Below are 26058 nucleotides of genomic sequence, written 5' to 3'. Positions count from 1 at the left end.
CAAATAAACAAGCGGACATGGCAGGGCTTTTCTACCCTGAAAGGCCCCAGTCCTGGTTGGTTTCAATCTCCCTTATTCTTTGATAGTCCTCAGTCCTGACAGAACTAGTGAATAAAAATTTTTAATAGTGAGATTAATCACAATTTGGTAAAAGAACTCAATTTTAGGGGGATTTGGTTTCAAACGGAATGATGGTGATGGTGCTGATGACAAGCAAAACTGAAGCTGTTTCAGAATGAAATGTCAGCGATCACAGCAGGTGGCTGGTAGACCGTACTGTCTTATCCCCCAAGGACAGGGCTGGGTCCTTTGGACCAGATAAAATACAAGTCCCCACTTTAACTGCTGTTTCAGATAAACAACTACAAACATTTTAGTACAAGCATCTTGCAAATTACATACGACATACTTATCATTCATTGCTTATCTGAAATTCCAATTTAACTGAGTGTCCTGTAATCTTGGGATTCCCTGGTGGCTCAGAGGGTAAAGAACTCGCCTGGAATGCGGGAGACCGGGGTTCAGATTTACTTGTTAAACCTGGAGCCCCCACCTTTAGCGAAGATCTACCCACATGCCTGAGGCCAAATTCACTCCGTCCGCCCACGCAGGCAACTGGCAAGTGGCCTCCACTCGCCAGGAGTCTCAGTCGATTCCAGAGGGGCCGCTCACGCTTCCGCCCCACTCAGACAGCACTAGTGGCGCCCCGAGCGACCGAGTCCTGCGCGCCCGCCAGCCCCGCCCCGCCCCAAGCAGAGGGCGCAGCCCCCAGCCGGGCAGGCCCCATCCGGCGCTTGGGCAGTTAGGAGTCTCGCAGCTCCTTGCTACTCAGCGGACTCAGTTAAGGCCAAAATACTCGCTAGCCATGTCGGCTGCAGAGGAGGCGGGTGTTTTCCACAGAGCTCGGGGCAGGACCCTGGACTCCTTTTCCTCAGGTACTTCCTGCTGGGGAGTGGGTGGTTTCAGGGCTGCGGAACATTCGGCGAGTGGAACGTTAAGTTGGGGTATGCACCTCCAGCCGGACCCGAGTGGGGGCTGCACGCCGGGGGCTGGGGACCGCAATAGCAACCGCACCTCCCGCACGTGGGGCTTTCAGGGGCTCCTGTGAGAGGCGTTCGTGGGCTAGGGGTCCGACAGTCGTGGAATCTCGTTGGCCTTGACCGAGGTTCTCCGAAAGAAGATAAAAGTGAGGCAGCAAAACATAGTTGATAGCGCGGGCTGTGCAGTTAGACTTGATTTCTAAGTCCTGCCTTGGATACGTGGCTCAGGGAGTGTTTGCCTCAGTTTCCTCATCTGTAAAGCGGGAATAAAGCAACGAGGTTCTATGTGGCACGGGATAAGCGCTGGATGCACGTGCGATGCGGTTATTTTTATTATGGTTGTTGACCTTGATGTAGATTTGTACTCCGTAATCACGGTTATCTTCTACAATATGAGTCATTCACCCAAATGTTGGCAGTGCCTTCAGAGCTAAGAGAGCGGGGAGGCAGTCAAGAGTTGTGTTCGAGTTACGTGCTTGGACTTTGGAGTTAGCTCATTCGCCTCGCTGTGAGAATGGGTTTGTTAATGCTTACCTCACAGGAGAGAGTTAGCAGGTTCAAAGAATTTTTGTAACCCGGTTCCTGACACAGGCTAAGTGCTGAGTGAATATTCACTCCGGAGGCCCAAGAGAAACCACTGCTCCCTGTTCCTTGCTCCTCCCTGCGGGTTTTGCTGCGTGGAGTCGCCTTCCTTCCCATGAACTCACCGGTTTTTGTCACCCCGGGGAAGTCACCCCAGATGCCCTGTACAATCCGGCTTGTGCTCACCTTTATTACTTCACGCTCGCCATTCTTCTTGCTCAATTCTGCTTCACTGGGCTTCTTGAACTCCTTATTTTAAAAGGCCAAGTCCTTTCTCTCTGTAGGGCCTGGCTAATAGCTGGCTGATGGGTCTGGCTCTTCCTCAAACCTTCGCACCTTGATTAAAGTTTGATCACTTTCTCAGACAAATGTTCCCTTGGTCACCGTTACTGAAGTAGGTTCATTTTCTGTAACTCTCTGGTCTAAAGCTTTGTTCTTTTATTTTCTGCAACCGTTGGTGGGAGGGTGGGGAAGGAGGCAGGGTTCTGGAAGAGTATATGGGGCCAGAGATCTGGTTGAGGTGGATTTTAAAATAGAACCTGTTATAGTGCTGGTTCTCTAAATATTGATTTAATGTGCCTTTTTCATTGTTTTTTGAACCCAAGTTCATGTGTGCGACGCACAGTGAGGCCAAACAAACCAAAATTTCAGAGTTTGGAGCAGAGGAGGATTTATTGCAGGGCCAAGCTAGGAGAGCAGGTGACTCATGCTCAAAAGACTCCAGGTCCCTCTGGTTTTCAGGGAAGAGGTTTTGGTTCTTAAGTGGGGTTTTTTTTTTTCTTTTTTAATTAAATGTGGATGATTTTTTGGCTGGGAGCCATGTGGGATCTCAGCTCCCTGACCAGGGATTGAACCCACACCCCCTGCATTGTAAGGGGGAGTCTTAACCACTGGACTGCTCGGGAAGTCCCTCAGGGAAGAGTATTTAAAGGCAACAGTTGGGGAGACAGCTGCAGGGTGAATAACTTTCTTCTGATTGGTTTCTGGTGAGGTAACAGGGTAGGGCTCCAGGAATCTCAGGCTTCAGCCTCTAGTTGTGACCAGTCTGGGGGTTTCACCATGTTAGTTATCATCCTTCACCTGGGGGGGTGGGGAGGGCCGCAGAACTCAGAAGACTGGATCAGATTGATATGTGCCTCCCTTGTAGAGGGCCTGGGACTCTGTTTTATCCTGTTACTATTGTTTCTTGACTGCTTTCCCTTCGTTTCTGCATTCCCTCAAGTCCCTCATTATTAACCCCTTGAATCTGTTCTTGGGAACTCAGGGAAGGTCTAGGAGACTAAAGCCTTTTCTTCAAACAAGAAATGAAGGACACAGAAAGGCTTTTGTTTTCTGGTGGACCCCTCGAGTTCCTTCTCTGTTTCAATCCAGTGTGAGGTTTTTGAGATTTATCCATGTTGGTATAAGTAGCTCTTTAAGAATTTTCCATAGTTCGTTGCTCATTTTCTTGCTGGGCAGTATTCCATTATATAAGCATAGATCAATACTTGATACATTCTGTTGCTAGATATTCTGAGGATCTTCCCTTCGCTTTGCAAATCTACACCCTCCCTTCCCCACCGAACTCTAGAAGGTTGACATCCATGGGCTTCATCCATGGGCTCCTTGCCCTTGGGCCGTCTGTTGGGTTGAGACAATGGGGAGTCCCCTTTGGAGACCAGAGGAATGGGGAAGCTAAAGTGTTTATTCCCCTGACTTCTCTGTGGAGCTGCCTCTGGCTGCAGTTCAGTCACTCAGTCGTGTCGGACTCTTTCCGACCCCATGGACTCAGCACACCAGGCTTCCCTGTCCATCACCAACTCCCAGAGCTTGCTCAAACTCATGTCCATCAAGTCGGTGATGCCATCCAACCATCTCATCCTCTGTCGTCCTCTTCTCCTCCTGCCTTCAGTCTTTCCCACCATCAGGGTCTTTACCAATGAGTTGGCTCTTTATATCAGGTGGCCAAAGGATTAGAGCTTCAGCTTCAGCATCAGTCCTTCCAATGAATATTCAGGACTGATTTCCTTTAGGATGGACTGGTTTGATCTCCTTGCAGTCAAAGGGACTGTCAGGAGTCTTCTACAACACCACAGTTCAAAAGCACCAATTCTTTGGCACTCAGCTTTCTTTATAGTCCAACTCTTACATCCATACGTGACTACTGGAAAAACCACAGCTTTGACTAGACAGACCTTTGTCAGTAAAGTAGTGTCTCTGATTTTTAATATGCTGTCTCAGTTGGGCATAGCTTTTATTCCAAGGAACAAGTGTCTTTTAATTTCATGGCTGCAGTCACCATCTACAGTGATTTTGGAGCCCCCCGAAATACAGTCTCTCACTGTTTCCCTATCTATTTGCCATGAAGTGATGGGACCTGATGGATGCTATGATCTTAGTTTTTTGAATGTTGAGTTTTAAGCCAGGTTTTTAACACTTCTCTTTCCCTGGCTGTACTCCTCCCCTGAAATTCGCTGCTTCTCTCAACATGGTCTTTCTGCTGGAACTCTCATTTCAGATTTGGGTAACACTTCCGCCGTCTTTTCAGATGGAGTTCTGCTTTTCTGTGTTGGACTACTAAACCATCCTTTGATGTTCTACACTCAACTCATCCCAAATAATCCCCCTTTAAACGCTCCTTTAATTGTGATAATTTGAACACACCAGCTATTTCCTGCAAGGATCCTGATATGATGGATATTCAGTTCTTTCTGTTTTTCACCATTGATAACTGTTGTTATGAGCATTCTCGTACAGGTCTTGTGGACACATGGGAAAATTTCTCCAAGGTGTCCACCCAGGAGAGCAAAGTTCTGGGTTGCAGAATATGATCTTTCCAGCTTTACTAGATCTTGTCACATTGCCTTCCAGAATACTTGCAGCAACTTATGTTCCCACTAGCAGGCTGTGAGAGTTCCCTGTGACTCTGCCCTGTCTCTTTTCAGTTCAGGAAGTATTTATTGCAGTCCTACTGCGTTCTCTGATATCTTGTGGAGAGTAGGAAAAAGCAAAGCAAGGGGAAGGTAAGGACCCATAATCTAAGCACAAAGCTATGGCACAAAAAATAGGCCACTGCAGTAGGAGTTGGGATTTTAAGTGTTGGTCCTGAGTGTTGGTGAGGCTCTTAACATAAATCGGGGAGCAAGGAGGAGGGTCAGGTATGATGCGATTGATTGGGAAGTGGTGGCTTCGAAGTGCTGTCAGGAAATCTGGGGCAACCTGGAGGATGCAGTGTACGGCTGGGGGTGGAGGTGTGAGTGCTGCCATCCCCAGAGAGGCAAGTAGATGGTATGGCTGTAGGAGTCAGTGGCATCGCTCAGAGGAAAAGTGTAGAGTAGTGGATGGTGTGTGTGTGTGTGTGTGTAACCTTAGGATATGCCTACGTTTAGCAGGTAAGAAACAGGGAAAGACACACTGAAAGTCTCAGAGCAGGAAGCAACCAGAAATTTTGGAAGATAAACCCAGGAACTGGCCTTGGTAGCAAAGCCAGGGAGAGGGGCTCAGGCAGGGTGGTGCACAGGCTCAGATGCTGCAGACGTCTAGGTGAGTGGTAGCTGAGCAGGTTTGATTGTTCTGTCACCTTTGGGAGGACAGTTTCAGTAGAGTTGTAGGGGAAAGCCCGGGGACATGGTGCTTGAGGAATGGCAGAGAGTGAGGATGTGCAGTCAGCAAGCATAGGATTCTGCTTGGAGCCCTTTGGTGATGCAAGGTTGACATAGGACACTAGAAGCTTGAGGAAGGAGCAAGGCTGCTGGAAGGCTACAGGGTTTACAACAGTAATAAAGATGGTAAGAACAATAGGAGCATCTGACATCTGTCAGCTGTTTATGGCTTGCCAGGCACTGTATTCTGCGCGGTGTGTGGACGGTCTCAAGTGAAAGAAAGTGAAAGTCGCTCAGTCCTGTCCAACTCTGTGACCCCACCCCATGACTGACTGTTCGGTCCATGGAATTCTCCAGGCCAGAATACTGGAGTGGGTAGCTGTTCCTTTCTCCAGGGGATCTTCCCAACCTGGGGATCAAACCCAGGCTGCCCACATTGCAGGCAGATTCTTTACCAGCTGAGCCACAAGGGAAACCTGTGGACTATCTCATGTAATCTTCAAAACAGTCCTGTTGAACTAGCTATTATGATTCTCTTTCTATAGTGAGGAAAAAGTCAGTCTCGGAAAGGCTGGGCAACTTGCCCAAGGTCACGTGATTGGTCTGAGATCGATCTGGGGTTGAAAAATGCACAAGGCAGGGTCGCTGGTTGGAGAGCAGTACCTGAGGAGATGGGAAAAGATGGGATTAAGGGCTCAGAAGAGGGCTTGGCCCTGGGAACAAATGTTCTCTTTGACCATCTCTTCCTCCTCCTCTCTCCCTTACCTCTCTCTCTTTTCTGTCCGTCCACCTATCTCCCAGACCATCCATTCACCAGTCTGTCTGTCATATGTCCATCGTTTCATCTGTCTGTCCATCCATTTGTCTGTTGGCTCATCCAACAGGCAATGTCCTAAGCACCTGCCTTGTCCCAGCAATTATATTAGATCCCAGAGTGCATTGATGAATGAAACTAGTTGGGAATGGCAACCCACTCCAGTATTCTTGCCTGGTGGCGGGCTACAGTCCATGGGGTCACAAAGAGTCGGACACGACTAGTGACTCACACAGTCCACACAGTCCACCTCTGACATGTAGCTACTTGGAGAGCCCGATACTAACCTGCCGGCCACATGAACCAGCATAAATAGCAGCCTTGGCAGATGTCAGGGAAGGGAGGGGACCCGAACAAGGTCCTGAGGGAGGCTTCACTGGGGAAGGATGTGTTGGCCCCTGGTTGAAGGGTGAGTGGGAGGGACCTGGGCCCTGAAGGGCAGGAAGGCCACTGTGGACTAGAGTTCGAGTGGAAGTCTGCCCTGGTGGGACGGAAAGGGAAGGCTGAAAGAAGGAAGCTCCTGAGTGTGGAGCGGGGCGCCGTGGCATGAGACCGGCTTGTGGGAAAGGGGGTCATCAAGGAGTTTTGTTTTTATCTTATGGTTGTAGTTATTCAGTCACTAAGTCGTGTTGACTCTTGTGACCCCTGTAGACTGTAGCTGCCCAGGCTCCTGTGTCCATGGGACTTTCTAGGCAAGAGTACTGGAGTGGGTTGAGTGGGTTGCCATTTTCTTGTCCAGGGGATCTTCCCCATCCAAGGTTCGAACCCGTGTCTCTTACATCTCCTGCAATGGCAGGCGGGTTCTTTACCACTAGTGCCACCAGGGAAGCCCATCACACCAAGGGCTTTTAAGCTGCATGTATGAGGTGATGCCGTTTCCATTTTGGAAAGAACGGTCTGGCTGCAGCAGTAGCAACGGAGCTTCTGCTTTCGAGGAACTTGGGGTGCAGTCTAATGGAAGCCGGAGCTCAGCAACTTGTCCTGAGGCGACATTTCCAAGGCACACATTGCTCACTTTGACCCTGTTGATTCTCGGTCGCTGGAGGTACATGTGGAGGTGGTAGGGGGCTTCCGGTGGAGATTATGGGGTGCTCAGGTATGAAGCTTCCCAGCTCACTGGAGCTGCCCCAGGACTACTGTAGGACCAGAGAAACATCCACCTGGGAAAAAATTGCGGAGATGTGGGTATGGCGAGAGATTTAGAAGATAAACTGATGAGCTAGGAGGAGGGAAATGACCTTGGACTGCTAGGAGTGGGGCCTGAGCTTGGTTTCCCCTGCCGGTTGAGCAGCCCAGTGGGCCTGCCTAGCACGTGTGTACAGGGGTCTGCGGCCCAGGGAAGGCAGTGACGGCAGGAGAGGCAGCCTGCGGTTGGACTAGCTGCTCAAAATTCAGTGAAATGAACCTACAAGACTAGGGGTTTTAAGCCTGGCCCTCCAAAACCACGGGTTTCCCTGGTGGCTCAGAGGTAAAGAATCTGCCTGCATCGCAGGAGATGTGGGTTCAATCCCTGAGTTGGGAAGATGCCCTGGAGAAGGGCATGGCAACCCACTCCAGTATTCTTGCCAAGAGAATCCCATGGATAGAGGAGCCCATGGATGGAGAACCCATATAGCCCAGGGCTTCTAAAGGCCTGGCTTTGGAGCGTGCCTGTGTGTTCAGTCGCTCAGTCATGTCTGACTCTGTGAACTGCAGCCTGCCAGGCTACTCCGTCCATGGGATTCTCTTGGCAAGAATACTGGAGTGGGTTGCCGTGCCCTTCTCCAGGGATCTTCCTGACTCAGGGATGAATGCTTGTCTTCTGCAGTGCAGGCAGATTCTTCACCTCTGAGCCTCTGGGGAAACCCCTGGTTTTGGAGGGCCAGGCTTAAAACCCCTAGTCTTGTGGGTTCAGTTCACTGCATGTTGAGCACCTAGTCCACCCCCAGGCTGCCTTCCCTGGGTCCCAGGTCCCTGTTAGCATTGCTGGTGACTTTGGGCCATGCCCTTGGAGGGTCCATTGCCAGTTCAGGCTCCGTGGGCAGGGGATAAGCTGGTGGAGTTGCCCCAGGGGCAGGCTTGGAAGAGAAAGGAAAGGAACTGGCTTTTTCTGTCTCTTGCCAAGATACACATTGCCTGTCAAGGAGGTTTTGGTGAACTCCAGTAACTGTGCCTAGAATCACAGCCCTGATAACCCTCATGCTCCCTACTGGAAGCCCCCTCCAGAATTAAACAGTTTATTTCTCAAGTGAAGCTTGTCAAGTAAATGAAGGCGTGCTCTCTTAGCCAGCTGGGGCTGGTATGACAAAACACCATAGGCTGGGTGCCTTAAAAACAACAGAAATGCATTGCTCACATCCTGGAGGCTGGTCCAAGGGCCATCCAGGGTCAAGAAACCTGCAGATTCAGTGTCTGGTGAGAACCATCTTCCTGATTCATAGATGGGTCTTCTCCTTTTAAAAAAAAAAAAAAAAAAGACTTAATTTTTTAGCTTAGTTACACATTCCTAGCAAAGTTGGAGGAAAGTACAGAAATTTCCCATATAGCCCACCCCGCCCCCACACATGATAGCCTCTCCCGTTGCCAACATCCCCCCACCAGAGTGGTGTGTTCGTTACACTTGAGGAACACACAGTGACCCCACGTGATCAGCCCGAGCCCACAGTTTGCATTACAGTTCACTCCTGGAGCTGTGCATTTTATGTAATGTATGTGTACTGTATAATGATGTGTAAGCATCGTAACAGTAGATGGTTGTCCTCCTGCTGGGTTCTCACGTGGAGGAAGTGAGGAGTGAGCTCTCTCGGGTCTCTCTCTTTTCTTAAAACATTTTCTTTCTTTTTGATTGCGCTGGGTCTCTGTTGCTGTGAAGTCTTTCTCTAGCGGCATCGAGCAGGGGCTGCTCTCGAGTTGCTGTCAATGGGCTTTGTTGAGAAGTATGGGCTCCCGGCACTGGGCTTCAGTAGTTGTGGTGCCCCTGTGGCATGTGGAATCCTCCTGGCCCAGGGATCGAACCCATGTCCCCTGCACTGGCAGGTGGATTCTCAACCACTGGACCACCAGGGAAGTCCTCGGGTAATCCCGGTACTGAGCCCTCACGGCTTAATCACCTCCCAGAGTCCCCATCTCCAAATAGCATCACACTTGGAGTTAGGTTTCAGTGTAGGGATTTGGGGAGGACACAGACAGTCAATGGCAAGCACTTTAAGACTTCCTCCTGCTGATTTTTGAGGAACGATATTCCCATGCAGTTCTGTTGTCTGCTAAGCTTGGCTCAGTCACCCATTTCCTTGCTAACACAATCTGCTTGGCTCCGTCAACAGATGTTTATAGAAAGTAAGTTGTACGTGTCTCACCTGAGAAGGCTCACAATCCTCAGGCATGTTCAAATATTCATTTTAATTAGGCAAATTGATAATTATATTTCCTTAACACGTATCCTAATTAAGACTACTTTCTCCTAGCAAATAATGGTCTTTCTGAAAAGTTTACAACACCTGTTTTGAAGAAATTCTCAAAGGGAGAAATACCGAGATTAAAACATGCCTTCAAAATTACCTGCATTTAATTGTTTTCAGGTCCCAATCAGTTTTTCCATCTCATTTTATCGCCGGGTATTTCCCCCCTCAGAGTACAGGGATCATCAGTGGTTGACCTAAAAAGATGATTTCCCTGGACATTTTAAGCTTCCGCAGCTGTTTCAGAGGTGCCAACTGTGTTCACTAATTCTGAATATTTCTTAGTCCCTCCTGGAAACCCTTTCACTTTCAGACAATAAATGAAATTCCTAAAGAATAAACTTACTTCCTCAGGTCTCACCTAAGGACTTCTCTAGGAACAATGAACCTGGAAATGTTGGTTCAAGTCTGAACAGGATTGAAAACATTATGTAAAACATTCTAACGTATCAATGAAGAAAACGAAATTAATACCTTTAATTATACCATCCACGTAGGCCAGACCAGTTCCCTATTTGAGAAGGGTTCCTGTGACTAAAATAGGAGTTTCGATATATTCCCTCCTCACTCTCATTGTCTGTAAAAATCAGTGCATAAAAAGTTCCCGTTAGAACATTTCCAAAAGACAAGTGAACTTTTGTTTCTGAATGCCTTTATTCTTTGCTTTTCTGTTTTTAAATGACTGTTGAGGTACCATAACATTCACTCTTTTTAAGTTTTACTGATTTTTAATACATTTTGTGGAGTGGTACAGCATCACAGTTTTAGAACTGGTCCTCTCCCCAGAAAGGGTACTTTGTGTCCATTTTCAATCTCTCTCTGTTTCCATTCCCAGCACGGTCAGCTACTAATTTGCCTCTGTAACTTTGCCTTTTCTAGACATTTCATATAAATGGAATCATATAATCTGTGGTCTTTTGTGACTAGCTTCTTTCCCTTAACATAATCTTTTTAGGATTCACCCATGTTGCAGTTTGTATCAGCGCTTTGTCCCTTTCTACTGAATAATAATATTCCAGTGTATGGATTACCACATTTTGTTTGTCCACTCACCCAGTGGTGAACATTTGGATAATTTTTTGGTCACTGACGGACATTCTCCCTTTTGGACACTGGCTATCATGAAGAAAGCTGTTACGAACAGCCACATAGAGTTCTTTCTGTGGGGACATATGTTTCATTTTGGGTCTTCCCTGGTGGCTAAGTGGTAAAGAATCTGCCTGCCAGTGGAAGAGATATGGGTTTGATCCCTGGGTCGGGAAGATCCCCTGGAGGAGGGCATGGCGCCCCACTCCAGTATCCTTGCCTAGAGAATCCCATGGACAGAGGAGCCTGGCGGGCAACAGTCCACAGGGCCGCAGAGTCAGACGCAGCTGAGGTGACAGCACACACGGCCGTAAGTAGCGGTGTTCAGCATTTTAAGGAACCACCAAGCTGTTCTCCAAAGCGGCTGCACCATCTCCATTCCTAGCAACGGTGCACGTGGTTCAGATTTCTCCGTACCCTCATCCATACTGGAGACTGTCATTTACTTATAACCCAGCACACAGATGTGAAGTGAAATCTCACTGTGGTTTTGATTTGCATTTTCCTAATGCCTAATGATGTTGGATATCTTTTCACATGCTTGTTGGCTGTTTGTAATCTTTGAAGAACTATCTATCCAGATCCTTTGCCTGGTTTTCGAATAGGGTTATTTCTGTTTCTGTTATTGAGTTTGTTAGAGTTCTTTCTATGTTCTGATGAGATCGGGCAAGTTCCGGGTGGTGTGGTCATGGACTCTGGATGTTCTGCATGCAAGTCGCTTGTCAGCTGAATGATTTGCACGTCTTCTCTCCCATTCTGTAGCTTGTTTTTCACTTTTTTGATGATGTCATTTGTAGCATCCAAGTTTTTAATTCTGAAGTCCCAATTACCAACTTTTTCTTTTTGTCCTTTTGGTGCAATATCTTAGAACTGTAGCCCCCCAGGCTCCTCTGTCCATGGAATTCTCCAGGCAAGAATACTGGGGTGGGTAGCCATTCCCTTTCCAGGGGATCTTCCCGACCTAGGGATTAAACCCCAGGTCTCCTGCATTGCAGGCAGACTCTTTACTGTGTGGAAGCCCAAGAAATCTTTACCTAAACCCAAACTGTGAAGATTTTTACTCCTGTGTTTTCTTTTAAGAGTATTATAATTTATGCTGTTACATTTAGGTCTGGTTCCATATTGAGTAAATTTTTATGTATGATATGAAGTAAGGGTCTAATTAGCAATTTGCTGTTTTGTTTTTTTTTACTACAGTAGAAGCCTGGTAGTTTCTCAATGAACAGAAAGAATTAGCTAAAGAGGGGAATTATTAAAGAATTACACATTTTTGGCGTTTCATTTTAATGTAAACTCTAATTATAAATGTACATTCATTTACTAATCTTTTGAGGTCAGTCCAAGGTCATAGCTTATGTTAATAGTTTGGATTTATGGATGGGCCTGCAAAGGAGCCTTTCTTGTGTAAACAACATTCATAAGGAATCTTTTCCAGTTTGGGTATTTTCCCAGTGGAGTAGTCAGTTAAAAATCACTTAGCAAGTATTCTGAGCAAAGGATTCTTTTAGGTTTATACTCATCAGATCTTTTCACTTGCCTCCCCAGTACCTAATTCAATTGTATTTTATTTTTTACCAGCTTGCTTTTATTGGAGTCTTCCCAAAGCAGCCATCTTTGCTTTATCAGAAGCAACATTTTTTACATTCCTATTTCTCTGATTTTTCCTATTTTTCTGATTTTAATTAAATTAGATGATTTAAAAATGAGTGCAGGCATGAACAGATCTGAGGGCAACTCCATGGGGTCAGGGCAGAGGTCTGCAGAGCATGGAGAGGCTGCCAGCTTGCCCTGGGCCACGATCAGAGCCTTTGCAGGGGCATGGGGAGTATTGGTGACACCTTCATGTTGGTCTAGTGGACGTCTGTTAAGGGAGTGTCTTCTTCAAGGAGAGGACTCAGCAATGACTTTTTATATTCGTGTAGTGTGTGATTTTTAACTTTGTCAAACCCTCCAACGAGCAAGGGGCAGTAACATGGGCCCAGGGCAAGTGGAGCCTGCAGAAGCCCCAGGCCGGCTGCCGGCCACCCTCAGGACCACGTCTCTTGTGGCGTCAGTTCAGTTCAGTCGCTCAGTCGTGTCCGACTCTTTGCGACCACATGGACTGCAGCACACCAGGCCTCCCTGTCCATCACCAACTCCCAGAGTTTACTCAGACTCATGTCCATTGAGTTGGTGATGCCATCCAACTGGATGAGAGGATGCCATCTCATCCTCTGTCGTCCCCTTCTCCTCCCGCCTTCAGTCTTCCCCAGCATCAGGGTCTTTTCAAATGAGTCAGTTCTTCGCATCAGGTGGCCAAAGGATTGGAGTTTCAGCTTCAGCATCAGTCCTTCCAGTGAACATTCAGGACTGATTTTCTTTAGGATGAACTGGTTGGATCTCCTTGCAGTCCAAGGGACTCTTAAGAGTGTCCTACAACACCACAAAAGCATCATTTCTTTGGTGCTCAGCTTTCTTTATGGTCCAAATCTCACATCCATACATGACTACTGGAAGAACCGTAGCCTTGACTAGGGGGACCTTTGTTGGCAAAGTAATGTCTCTGCTTTTTAATATGCCATCTAGGTTGGTCATAATTTTTCTTCCAAGGAGCAAGTGTTTTTTAATTTCATGCTGCAGTCACCATCTGCAGTGATTTTGGAATGGCATCAGACCCCCAGGAAATGAGCAAAAGAATATCCAGACTCCCCCATGTCTCCTTATTTAAAGAAAAAGAACACTCCTCATGGAGCTATTGCTGCAGGTCCTCAGCTGTAAGATAGAAGCCGAGTGGTGGCTAGATCTGAGTTAAGGAGCGGCCTGGGTGGCGAGTGCACTGTGTGTGGATCTGTGTGGGGCACCATGGCACTCGGTGATCTCAGGTCCGGGGCTCGTAAGCAGGAGCGTTCAGAGGAGCACGCAGCTCTTCTGGCTCCTAGCCCTCTGGCCTCGCCACCGGAACCCAGCAGAGCAGGATGGAGCACCTCATTTATGTCCCCCCACCCCAGCCCCTAGTCTGCTCCTTTTCAGGCTCCCCCAGCTCTGTCCCACCGGCAGCCCAGGAGTCACTCTGACCTCTGCTTTTCCCCCTTCTCCATGTCCCAGCGCCCACAGCCCTCCGGGCACACTTGCTGCTGCTGCTGCTGCTAAGTTGGTTCAGTCGTATCCAACCCTGTGCCACCCCATAAACGGCAGCCCACCAGGCTCCCCTATCCCTGGGATTCTCCACGCAAACGAACACTGGGGTGGGTGGCCATTTCCTTCTCCAGTGCATGAAAGTGAAAAGGGAAAGTGGGTCAGTCCATCTCTCTGCTTCCAGTCTGTTTCCTGAACAGCACCCAGAATCAGATCTTTGAAACAAAACCCAGCTCTGTCAGGCCTGGTCACGGTTTGTCTCTGTCTCCCTCTTCACTGCTTCTTCATTCTTCAGGCCTGGGGTGGTTCTCCCGTCCTGAGTCAGGTCCCCTGCCATTCGCCGTCACCCATTCTTTTATGATAATTGTTCAGTTACTCAGCTGTGTCCAGCTCTTTGCCACCCCATGGATCGCAGCACGCCAGGCTTCCCTGGCCTTCAGCATCTCACGGAGTTTGCTCAAACTCATGTCCACTGAGTTGGTGATGTCATCCAATCATCTCATCCTCTGTCGTCCCCTTCTCCTGCCTTCAGCCAGTCAGCTCTTTGCATCAGTGAATAGAATGGTGTCTATACTCCTGTGACTTTGATGTCCTTTCCTGCCCTAGATGAGAAATTCCTGGGAGGGCAAGAAGCCCGGGCCTGGGAGGAGGTCTGGCAGCCGTGGACCTTCAGAGGCCTTTCATTATGTGAATAAACAAATGAAAATGAGTATAATGCCCCCGATCACGTATGTGTATCCACTAACCCACCACTTATACACACCATGTTTTCTCTGGACAAAACCAGCAGGAACCAGGATACTGAGCCAATCAACAGGACCCTTGCAAACCACGCACCCCTGGGTGGTTGGTGCCTTACTGAGAGGCATCTGCTGGGGGTGGTGCTTGTTTCCAGGCAGGGGCCCCTGCCCTGTGGAGCTGCGTCTGTCTCAGGGAAGGGTGGCCGTCTCTTCCCATCCAGGGCCCCCATTTACCCAGCCTCTGCCTGCAGGACTGCCTCTGCCCAGAGCAAGCTCCTGCTTCCAGTGCTCCCTGAAGCGCTGCCCGGGCCAGCGGTCACTGGCTGTCTTGGCAACGAGTCACGGAGAATGGCGCAGAAAAGTCACAGCAAACCTCTGCCCAGCACAGCCGGGCCCTGAGTGGAGTTCGGCTTCTGAAAAGTGACAGAGGTTTGGAAAATGTCCCCCCAGCCCCCAACTTAGTCATTGTCTAGAACATCAGCCAAGTGCACTGATGCCAAGAGCCCCCTGGCTGAGGCCTCCTGGCCCGACTGCCTTCTTACTTCTCTGACGAGCTGCAGATAAAGATGCTGGCAGGCCCCTTGTACCCGCATGGCAAGTGTGGGAGCCAAGCTGTGATTCAGTCTTTTGTGTATCTCTAAAGCTACCTTTGGACATGTGGAGGCCAAGAAAAGAGGTTGGGTAAATTCACTTTGGTACTTAGGAAACGTAATTCGGAGACTCTGGATTTCGCTGTCACACTTAATTATTTTGGGGGAGGAGAGGGTCCTGAAGGACACTGCTTTAAAACAGCTTCACATACCACACAGTTCTCCCTTTCAAAGCGAACAATTTGGTGGCTTTCAGTATATGCACAGAGATGCGCCACTATCCCCACAGCCAATTTTAGAACCTTTTCCCCACCCTAAAGTAAAACCCCACACCGCTTAGCTCCCACCCCCCATCCTCAGCACCCCCACCCTACCCCCCAGGCCCAGGCAGCCACTAATGAAAGACGCTGTTAACTGCGGCATTTGGTTCTGGCAGTCTTCCTGTTGGGACATTTGGTTTGTTAAACCAGAAAGAGTCCCAAAGTGGGGAAGATTATTTTGCTACTGTTGTGTGTGTATTTTTTTTTTTTTTTTAACCACTAAAATGAGATTAGTCCCCAGGGAAGATGAGAGGTATCACTGAAGACATTTAGATTGTGATTCACAGTGCCGATCGCTGCTGCGAGGAGCTACAAAAATTTCATTTCGCTGGCATTTGCTCTTTAGCCAGAAAGCTTCCAGGCAGCTGTACAGCTACCCATGTTTGCCATTTCATAACCAAAGCAGTATCCTCAGTATGTGACGGAAAAGATACTAAGACAAAAGCATGCGCACACACACACACATATGCACACCACCAGATATTTTCTGAGCCCTACTATGTGCTCTGGGGAACAAAGAAATGGGTAAGATTTTGAGGACTCTGCTAGGACAGAGGTAGGAGTTACCATGAGTAATAGTCATCGTTATAGAAGCTCATACTTGACGACTTACACTGTGCCAAGCCTGCGTGTTTCACATACATATATTAACTCAGTAACTCAGCAACGCTTATAAACTACATGAGTTACTCTTTCTTTGTTGTTGTTTAGTTGCTAAGTTGTGCCCGACTCTTTGCGACCCCATGGACTGTAGCCCGCCAAGCTCCTCTGTCCATGGGATTCTCCAGGCAAGAACACTGAAGTGGGTTGCCGTTTAGTTCTCTAGGGGATCTTCCTGAATCAGGAATCGAACCTGTGTCTCCTGCGTGGCAGGTGAATTCTTTACCACTGAGCCACCTGGGAAGCCCTATTCTTCCCTTACCGATAAGGAAACTGAGGCCCTGAGAGGTTAGGCACTTGCATCATGTCACAGAGTTGGTAAAGGGGGGAAATGGGACTTAATTCTGCCACTCAAGCCTCTGAGTCTGGGCTGTGCTGGGACCAGATTAGGACTTTGGGAGATGAAATCCCAAAGTGGTCCAAGGTCTTGAAGCCCTTCCACAAGCCCTTATGTCTGGGTATGATGGGTCTTATCTTCTGCCCTATATTCACATTTGCCCCTTGTCTCGGGGTCTGGTTTTTGCTGTGTGCTGTGCCTGGGGCGCATCCCCCTGTCCCCCGCCTGACGCTGTCTCATCCTCAGATCTCATCTTCCATGTTGCCTTGCTGTTCCATGCACTGCAGAGCTCTCCCACCCACCAGTCACTCCATCCGTGTTCACCCTGCTTACTTCTGCAGTCCCAAGGAGCACAGTGTGTGGTGAGCTTGGTGGCTGACCTGCTCCTTGTCTGTCTCACCACCGTTCTGTAGGGTCTTTAGGAATGGGACCTGCAGCCTTGTCCACCGTTGAATGCAGGTGACTTGCGGGGCACCTGTCCTCAGAACAGACTAGCTGAATGAGGGGAGGGGGCAGAGCTGCATCCACTTGCAGGGGAGGGGAATCAGCGTGTGAGCCGGGCCCGGAGGGACAGATGGCATCCCAGCAGGAAGAGCTGGTGGAAGGGAGCGCAGCCCCTGGAGGAAGGGGCAGGAAGGCACTGCGCTTGAGGAGCTGATATGGATCCCCGTGGTGGGAGCCTTCGGCATGTCTTGTGCAGGGCTCTTCGGTCTCAGCCTCGATAGGGGCTGGATCCTTCTTTTTGTGGGGCTGCCCTTGAAATGTGGGATGTTCAGCACCATCCCTGGCCGCTGTCCACTGGATGCCAGAAGCACTATCCCCCTCCCAGTGTGACGGATGGAAATCATCCCTGGTTTAGAGCCACTGGTCTAATGGGAACAGTAATCAGTGCAGCTGGAAGAGTTTCAGGCAGCGTTTTAGCTCCAGGTGCCAGCAGGAGCGAGGATCCACTGACATCTTCATTTATCCTTTCACCAAATGTTTACTGAATGCTTCCCACCTGCCAGGAACCATGCGACGCGTGCTGACAGTATGCTGGAAAGGAAAAGCAAATGCGGACTGTCTCTCATGGAGATTGGAAGGCGGTGGCCCTTTAGCGAGGGAGTGTGGTGATCAGGGTGAGCATTTTAGGAAGAGTCTGGTGGTGGGGGCTGGCTGAGGTGGCACAGAGCGGGGAGTCCTGCACAGAGCTGTCGTGGTGGAGCTGTCCCCCGGGTGGGAAGGATGAAGACCTGGCCTGCAGTGGTGGCACTGTCAGTTAATGCTGAGTTAATTCTCTTTCTAGTCCACTGGAGAGATGTGGTGCCTGTAGTCCCAATTTTTATGTATTATTTTGAGTCAGTTAACAGGAGTCACAGCATTGAATTCTTAAATATTCTGATAATGCAGTGATGTGTTATACTGATAGGAACCTTGTGAAGCAGACCGCCCACTCTCAGACTTTTTCTTTTTTAATAATTTTTCATTTTTGACCATGCTGGGTCTGCATTGCTGCGAGGGCTCTTCTCTAGGTGCAGCTAGTGGGGGCGACTCTGTAGAGGCGGTGTGTGGGCCCTGCTTTGCAGTGGCTGCTCTCATAGCGCACAGGCTTAGTGGCTCTGCGCCATGTGGAATCTTCCCTTAACCAGGGATGGAAACCATGACCCCTGCCCTGGCAGACAGATTCTCAACCACTGGACCACCAGGGAAGCCCAAGCTCTCAGGTTTTTTAACAACTGTCTTGTGATTTTAACTCTATCTTCCAAAAGTCACACTACATTTAGAATATGAGACTTTCATTTATAAAAAGAAAATTCAGGGGACTTCCCTGGTGGTCCAGTGGCTAAGACTCCACACTCCCAGTGCAGGGGGCCTGGGTTCAATCCCTGGTCACGGGACTAGATCCCACATCCTGCAACTGAGAGTTCACATGTCACAAATAAAAGACCCTGCGTGCCACCACTAAGAGCAGCCAGATTAAACAAATGGAAAAAATAAAGTAAATTCAGAAAGCTATCTGTCATACTGTAGTCCATCTTTAATTATTTGGGGTTGCCTATAAAATAGCAGGCTTAACACACCGTGAAAACAAATTATTAGAGTATCAGGTATTAGTGACATGACTGATTCCTGTAGGCCTTTTCCTAGTTGGATGATTCATTTGCTTTTGGGGGATGCGTTTATTATGGTTACTAATTGATTAACTGGTAAGAATGAAAAGATCAATAAAATTTCTGATTCTTGGTATGTATATTAAAAGGACAGCTTTCATTAACAGTTGACAAATATGCCCCCAAAGTGTAATAAAAACGAAAGGAAATATATTGGCAGAGACAAATCCAAGAAGACGTGGTTGGTGACACTGATGTGCAAAATGTAAAGAAGGATTGCGTTTTGAATACCTGTCTTTTAGTCAGGATACTGGCGCATAAACAGAATCTCATAGAAAGGAAGGATTCTTGGTAGGGAATTGTGTGAATTTTAAAAGGTGTTTAAGATTCTTTGTGTAGAGCCTCTTTGCACTTAATAACACTCAAGGGAGGCTTGCAGGCCTTTCCTGACCATGCTTTAGTGTCACCCAGAATCAGTTTTTTCCCTTGATTTTGAAAAAAAAAAAAAAAAAAAGCCTCTATTAGCAGAAATTTGTAATTGGCCAAATATTGTTACTCTGTGTACGATGGATGAATCAGGTCTGATGGATTAACCAGGTTTCTCTCTAAGGTGTGTTTATCCTTTAAGAAGTATTTTTAAATCAATTTTAAAATTTGATGTAGGCTCTGGTAACATTCTAAATTATGGCAGTTTATCTTGGTAGCTTGGAGCTTGTCTGTTTCTGGCTTGTCATTTGAGCAGAGCTCAGCACTCCTAGCCGGATGAGTAATTTCACCATTGCGATCACCTGCACTGAAGTGAAGGCTCTGTGGCATAATCGGTCTGGTTCTGCCCCTCACCCTCTGTTAGTCTCGAGCAGGTTCGTGAGCCTCCTCTTCTGTACCTCTAAGCAAAATGAAAGGGTACCATAGATAAGGGCTTCTCATCCCACATGGCTTCAGGGACCAGGTGGTGAATGGGGCCAGGTGTGGACTATGGTGAATTCCAGAGCATTTACCCCAGTAAAGGAGCAGTTACTATTCTTAGTCCCTGCCATTCATTGGCACAGCCCATTTGGGCCTGTTGTGGCCAGATTTTCCATGAGAATCCAGGAAGCCAGGTATATGTATGAAACTCATGCGCTTAAACTATTGGCAACAAATTCAGAATTTTATAAACACTACATGGGCCAAACAGAACACATCTGCTAGGCAGATCACTTCCAGAGACCTGGAGTGTGTTATCTCCAGGGGAGATTACCAGTTAGCATCCTACGGAAGGAAGAAGTCCTGGGCCCCAGCCTGTCACCCTGAATCAGCCCTCTGCTGTTGGCAGGGTCTGTGTGCTTCGCAGCTTCCTGGGGAAGAGCTCTGGGCCTTGCCAGCATTGGCTTTGTGTACTGACTTCTAATTCACCAAGATGTGCCATTTAAAGGAAACTCTTTGGAGACAAAAACGTCTTTATGGAGGTGGGCAGCTTGCAGGCAGCCCAGGGAACACTGTATCTTTTTCATGCATGGCGCTCTCCTCTCCAGGCCAGCCCGGAGATTCTGAACCGTAGAAGCCACTGCTCGTAAACTGTGTAACCTTGAACTTGAGCCATGATTAAGCTCTCTAGACAGGCCTCAGTATTCCCCACTTGGTTAAATGAGAAGGATGCTTGAAGTAACTCCCTTAGGAATCCCTCCAGCACAACCTCCAGTTCTTTAGGGGGGAAAGATGGGCTTGTAGGAGATAAGCCTTCAGCCTTCATAGGATGTTGTTATTTTAGTCACTGAGTTGTGTCAGACTCTTTTGTGACCCCACGGACTGTAGCCCGCCAGGATCCTCTGTCCTTGGGATTTCCCAGGCAAGAATACTGGAGTGGGTTGCCATTTCCTCCTCCAGGGGCTCTTCCTGATCCAGGGATCGAACCCGAGTCTCCAGTGGCTCCTGCATTGGAGGCAGATTCTTTACCACTGAGCCACCTGGGAAGCCCTTGTCATATAGCAGTAGGTAGCTAATCTCCTATCTCTTTGAATTTGTTTGAAAAATTAATATTGAGGAGACTTCCCTGGTGGTCCAGTAGCTAAGACTCTGCTACCAATGCAGGGGGCCTGGGTTCAATCCCTGATCAGGGAACTAGACCCCACATGCGGCAACTAAAGATCTCAAGTGCTGCTATGAAAATTGAAGGTGCCGCATGTCACAGCTAAGACCTGGCACAGCCAAATAAATAAGCATAAATATTTAAAAAGTTAATATTGAAAAAATTAAATTCACTGTAGACATTTATGTGTGTGTGCTGAGTCCCCTCAGTCATGTCCGACTTTTTGTGACCCATGGATCCCTGCTAGGCTCCTCTGTCCATGGGATTCTCCAGGCAAGAATACTGGAGTGGGCTGCTGTGCCCTCCTCCAGGGGATCTTCCTGACCCAGGGATTGAAGCCACATCTCTTAAGCCTCCTGCGTTGATAGAAGGTTCTTTACCTCTAGCGCCACCTGGGAAGTGTGTAGACATTCATAGCAGATATAAGTGTTTTAGTTAAATGAATGTATGCGTTACTGTATAGGCAATATTCAGAGGTTTGTGTCAAATGTTTCAAAAGATTACAGCCTTGTTTTGGTACCATCAGGGTCAGAAATGAGATCTTAACCAACTCATTTTATTCTTTAATCCATTCATTCTAAAGTACTTAGTTTATCTCAAAGTTTGATCTTACCATAGTCATCAATTAGAGTTCCCGGCTGCATACTTATATCAAATTTGGGCAAAGAAAGTACCCTGTCTGTTGTGCTTTTAAAAACACACATTTGTGCAGCACACACACAGTTCTAACGGGTGTTTTCATTGTCTGCATTGATGTCGTGTGAAAGCCTGAAGTGTCAGATCTCACTAATTAGTAATGAATTCCCCAATTAAGTTCTTATCTTGAATCTTGGAATTCTCATAAGTAAGTAAGTAAAGTCACTCAGTTGTGTCCGACTCTTTGCAACCCCATGGACTGTAGCCTACCAGGCTCCTCTGTTCATGGGAGTTTCCAGGCAAGAGTACTGGAGTGGGTTGCCATTTCCTTCTCCAGGGGATCTTCCCAACCCAGGGATCAAAGCCGGGTCTCCAGCATTGCAGACAGACGCTTTACTGTCTGACCCACCACGGAAGCCCAGAATTCTTATAAGGAATATTGAATTGGTTTTGAAAGGTGATTTAAAGGAAGAAATAATTAGATAGTAATAGATAAGACGGAGAAATGTTTAGGACCAAATACCTGAGTTGGTATAAGATGGCATCACCAACTCAACGGACGTGAATTTGAGCAAACTCCAGGAGATAGTGGTGGACAGAGGAGCCTGGAGTGCTGTAGTCCATGGGGTCACGGTCGACATGACTTAGCGAGTGAACGAGAACAACCTGAACTGGACGTCAGAAGGAATAGGAAAATATGCAACAAAACCCGTAACCACTAACAGCAACAACAAAATCCCTCCAAGACATTATTTCAATTTAGGGAAACTATTTCTTTCTGTTGGATATAAAACACATTCAAGCGGTTCCTTGGTTAGTTGCACAGGAGTGCTTTTCACAGTTGGATCTGCATAAAATCACCTGGGGGTTGTTAAAGCGCAGATTCTAGGTCTGGGGTGGCAGGCTTTCCCACGAGCTCCGGGGGATGGTGATGTTGCTGGTCCGTGGACCAGGCCTTGAGGACTGAGGCGGAGGCTCAGCCCCGCCCCCTGTGCCCAAGCGCAGCATGCATCTCCTAGCTGCTCTCTGCTCATCCTCACCTTCTCCCTCAGTCTCCGCTTCCAGGTATTTCTGCTCCTTCGTCTGGGTTGTCAGGCGTTTACCAGGCTGTCTCACACTTAGGCTCTTTCGGACTAGGAAAATTTTTTTTAATGAAGTTTTATTTATTTATTTATGTTGGGCCTTTGGTGCTGCACGTGGGCTTTCTCTAGTTGCAGTGAACCGGCTTCTCATTGTGGAGGTTTTCTCTTGTTGCAGAGCATGTTTAGGCCCTTTCGGACTAGGAAAATTTTAAAAATTGAAGTGTGTGTGTGTGTGTTTTTAATTTAATTGCTTTGCTTTGGGCCTTTGGTGCTGCACGTGGGCTTTCTCTAGTTGCAGTGAACCCGGCTCCTCACTGTGGAGGTTTCTCTTGTTGGCTCTGGGACACACGGGCTTCAGCAGTGGTGGCACTTGGGCTTAGTTGCCTCAAGGCCGGTGGGATCTTCCTGGACCAGGGGTCGAACTCCTGTCTCCTGCATTGGCAGGTGGATTCTTAACAACTGGAACACCAGGAAAGCCTCCCATAAGCGTTTTTTAAATGCCCCGATTGTGTATCAGGGAGCTTTAGGGATAGACCTCACTGTATCCAGACTTCGTCGGTTTCAGCTGGCAGAACAGTGCTTTCCAGGATTCTAAAGAGAGAAGCTGGTCTGTTCTGGGTGTGTGTGGGGTTGGGGGGCAGACATTTGCTCTGCCCTGGAAGGGAGGTGTTGTAAGCTTTCCCAGGCTCTTGTAGATGTCAGTCAACTAATACCTGAGCCCTGTCCTGGGGGTAACTCTTGACTTTGGTGAAATAACTTAATGCAGATGTTAAGAATTTGCTTTCCTAATATAAAATCTGCCCTTCTGTGGGGGCAGGGAAGGTATAAGTGTACAAAAGATTCCTCCATCTAGTACTGAGCCTTACTAGCCTCAAGTATCTTTAATTCAGCTTTGATTAAAATCGAGACCAAAGACCACACAGACTTCTGTGGCAGGAACTTTAAGAGGCTCCAGGTGCTTCTGGGAACGCAGAGCCCTGAATCAACAGATTGCCTTTATTAGAAGGATAAGGTAGATGGAACAGTGGCATGTGAGCTGTCCTTTATTTTAGATCAAATCTGTTTATTTTGCGCCTTGTCATCATAAATTTGAGATTCTAAGCTTTTACTAACTAAACGAATAATAATGAAAGATTTAATACCTCCAAAGACTACTGACTTTCCAGGACTATGACTATTTGTCATAGAAAACTATGTTTGTTAAAATGTTACTGTAGAAAACTGTTTATAAATTTTATCTGTTGTAGCAGATTGATTTATGCCCCAACCTTCAGATGACGATCTTCCCCCTCCCTGTTTAATTTATCCTGTTTAAACCGCTTTGCAAACTGCCTCAGAAACAGGAAAAGCAGTGAAAAGCATTCATCAGCACAAAAAGGTTACTATTTAAGTGAAATGAATGAACAGTGCCAACAATGAACTTTAAAACACAAGTCAGAATCTCAGTTTTTTTCACGACACCAACCTTCAGCTTGTGAAGAAGTGTTGCTGACTCCTTCCTGGCCCTCTACATCTGGTCTGTGTAACAGATATTTTTTAAATTGGTTTTATTACTTTTCTTATTGGCTGCACTGGGTCTTCGTTGCTGCTCTCAGGCCTTCTGTAGATACGGCGAGTGGGTGCTTTCTCTAGTTGTGGTGCGCAGACTTCTCACTGTGGTGGCTTCTCTGGTTGCAGAGCTCTAGGGTGCACAGGCTTCAGGAGTTGCAGCACGTGGGCTCAGCAGTTCCGGTTCCCAGACTCTGCAGCTCAGGCTCAATAGTTGTGGCAGACGGGCTTAGTTGCTCTGTGGCAAGTGGGGTCTTCCTGGACCAGGGACCCCCTGCCTTGGCAGGTGGATTCTTAACCACTGGACCACCAGGGAAGTCCTGATGTGTGTTAACAAGTCACCCCAGGAGCTTGGCAGTTTGAGGCAACTAAGTCACATTATCTCCCATTTCCCATCAGAAATCTGGGTGCAGCCTAGCCATGTCCTTCTGCTGCAGGGTCTCAGGAGGGCTCTGTCAGGTGTCACCTGGGGTGTGGGCTCATCCAGAAGCTCGCCAGGGCGAATCCTCTTCCAGGGGCACCACGTGTCCGTGGCGAGTTTCCGTTCCTTTCAGGTTGCTGCGTGGGGAGGGCTCCGGTCTTCACAGGGTGTTGGCCAGAGGCCTCCCTCGGTCCCTGGCCACATTTGGGCTACTCATCTTGGAGCCTTTTCCCTTCAGGACATGTGCTCCAAGAGCGAGTGAGGGAAAGCAAGCAAGATGGAAGTCGGGGCCTTTTGTTTTGTTTTTGCTTAATCTCGCTCCTTTTCAGAACCACTGCATTGAGGTGTGAAGACATGTGAAAGGCTGTACATATTCAGTGTGTCCAGCTCCGAGAGTTGGGGGATAACTTTACACCCGTGAAACCATCACTCCCATAGACATCTATCATAAACGTGCATCTCCTCCTGAAGTTTCTTCCTGCCCACTTTATTTTGTTGTTTTTGTTATTACGTGTGTGTGATGATAACACTTAAGATCTACCTTCTTAGCAAATTTTAAGTCTCCAGTACAGTATTGCTAGCTGTAGGCACCCTCCTGTATAGAAGATAGAACTTATTCATCTTGCATGACTGAAACTTTGTTGTTGTTTGGTCACTAAGTCATGTCTGTGTCTTTGCGACCCCATGAACTGCAGCACGCCAGGCTTCCCTGTCTTTCACTGTCTCCTGGAGTTTGCTCAAACTCATGGCCACTGAGTCAGAGACGCTGCCCCCTTCTCGTGTTGCCTTCAGTCTTTCCCAGCATCGGGGTCTTTTCCAGTGAATCAGCTCTTTGCATCAGGTGGCCAAAGTGTTGGAGCTTATCTCCCTGTTTTCCTCACCCCCAGCCCCTGGAAACCACCATCCTGCTTTCTGCTTCTATGAATTTGACTATTTTGGATTCCACATACAAGTGAGATCATGCAGTGTTTGTCCTTCTGTGTCTGGCTTCTTGAATTTAGCTTAGTGTCCTCCAGGTCCGTCTATATTGTCCCAAATGGCAGGGTTTCCTTTTTAAGGGCTGAATAATATTCCCCTGTGTGTCACCACCACATTTTCTTTGTCCGTTTGTCCATCGAGGAGCATTTAGGTTGTTTTCATAGCATACCCCGGGATATGCATCCAGTCTCTGGAGGCTCATCCCATAACTGTATTCTGCTTATTAGAGGCAAGTCGCTAAGCAGGTCCAGGTGCAGCCTGCAGTCAAGGGGAGGAGATCACACAGGATGTGAATATCAGGACTCAGGGGTCTTTGGGAGCATTCTGGATTCATTCTGCCACGAGTAGTAAGGCTCAATGAATGTGAGTCAAATTTGTGGTAGTGCTGAGCTGCTGTCCTTGGTAATGGGATGCATGCAACAGGATTTCATAGTCCTTGTTCAGACTTGAGTTCAGGTTGGTGGTGATTTGACTGAACAGCTAGGATTCTGAGCTGTAGGTCAGGAACCAGCAGATTAGCACACATATACAATTTGTTCTGGCAAGTATGTGTAGGTAATTTTGTTTGTTTACATGCTTGTCTTCTTAAGCTCTGGAAAAGAAGGAAGAAAAGGGAGGGAGACCTAAAGCCTGAGATCCACTCTTGAGATGATAGTAAGCTAGGCAAGGTGGGTTGGGAGGGTGACCGTGGACTTTTAAAAGCTTGTGTGCGACATCTGGATCTCAGCTTAAATGACACCACTTCTTGGTGCATCCAATTTAAATTAACCATTGTGTGCTGTGCTAAGTCAATTCAGTCGTGTCCAACTCTTTGCGACCCTGTGAACTGTAGCCCGCCAGGCTCCTCTGTCCATGGGATTTCCCAGGCAAGAATGCTGGAGTGGGTTGCCATGCCCTTCCCTAGGGGATCTTCCCAACCCAGGGATCAAACTCT

At 47.8% G+C, this 26058-nt stretch overlaps 1 protein-coding gene across 3 annotated transcripts in view; it reads left to right on the top strand.

The window, feature by feature from the left end:
* The first annotated feature begins 750 nt into the window (after positions 1-750).
* Positions 751-26058, top strand: part of CPPED1 (calcineurin like phosphoesterase domain containing 1) — a 131741-nt gene continuing 106433 nt past the window's right edge. For 2 of the 3 annotated variants that reach the window (XM_004020780.5, XM_042240669.2), the window contains exon 1: positions 751-935. In XM_004020780.5, the coding sequence (XP_004020829.1) occupies positions 866-935 (70 nt within the window). In that variant the 5' untranslated portion in view covers positions 751-865. Of the gene's footprint in view, positions 936-1060; positions 1187-26058 lie in introns of those variants that run through there. The other variant, XM_042240670.1, reaches the window with a different exon arrangement.

The sequence above is a fragment of the Ovis aries genome, chromosome 24 (genome assembly GCF_016772045.2).
Source record: "Ovis aries strain OAR_USU_Benz2616 breed Rambouillet chromosome 24, ARS-UI_Ramb_v3.0, whole genome shotgun sequence".
In the NCBI taxonomy this organism is placed as follows: Eukaryota; Metazoa; Chordata; class Mammalia; order Artiodactyla; family Bovidae; genus Ovis; species Ovis aries.
This window is presented reverse-complemented; position numbering and strand designations above follow the sequence as displayed.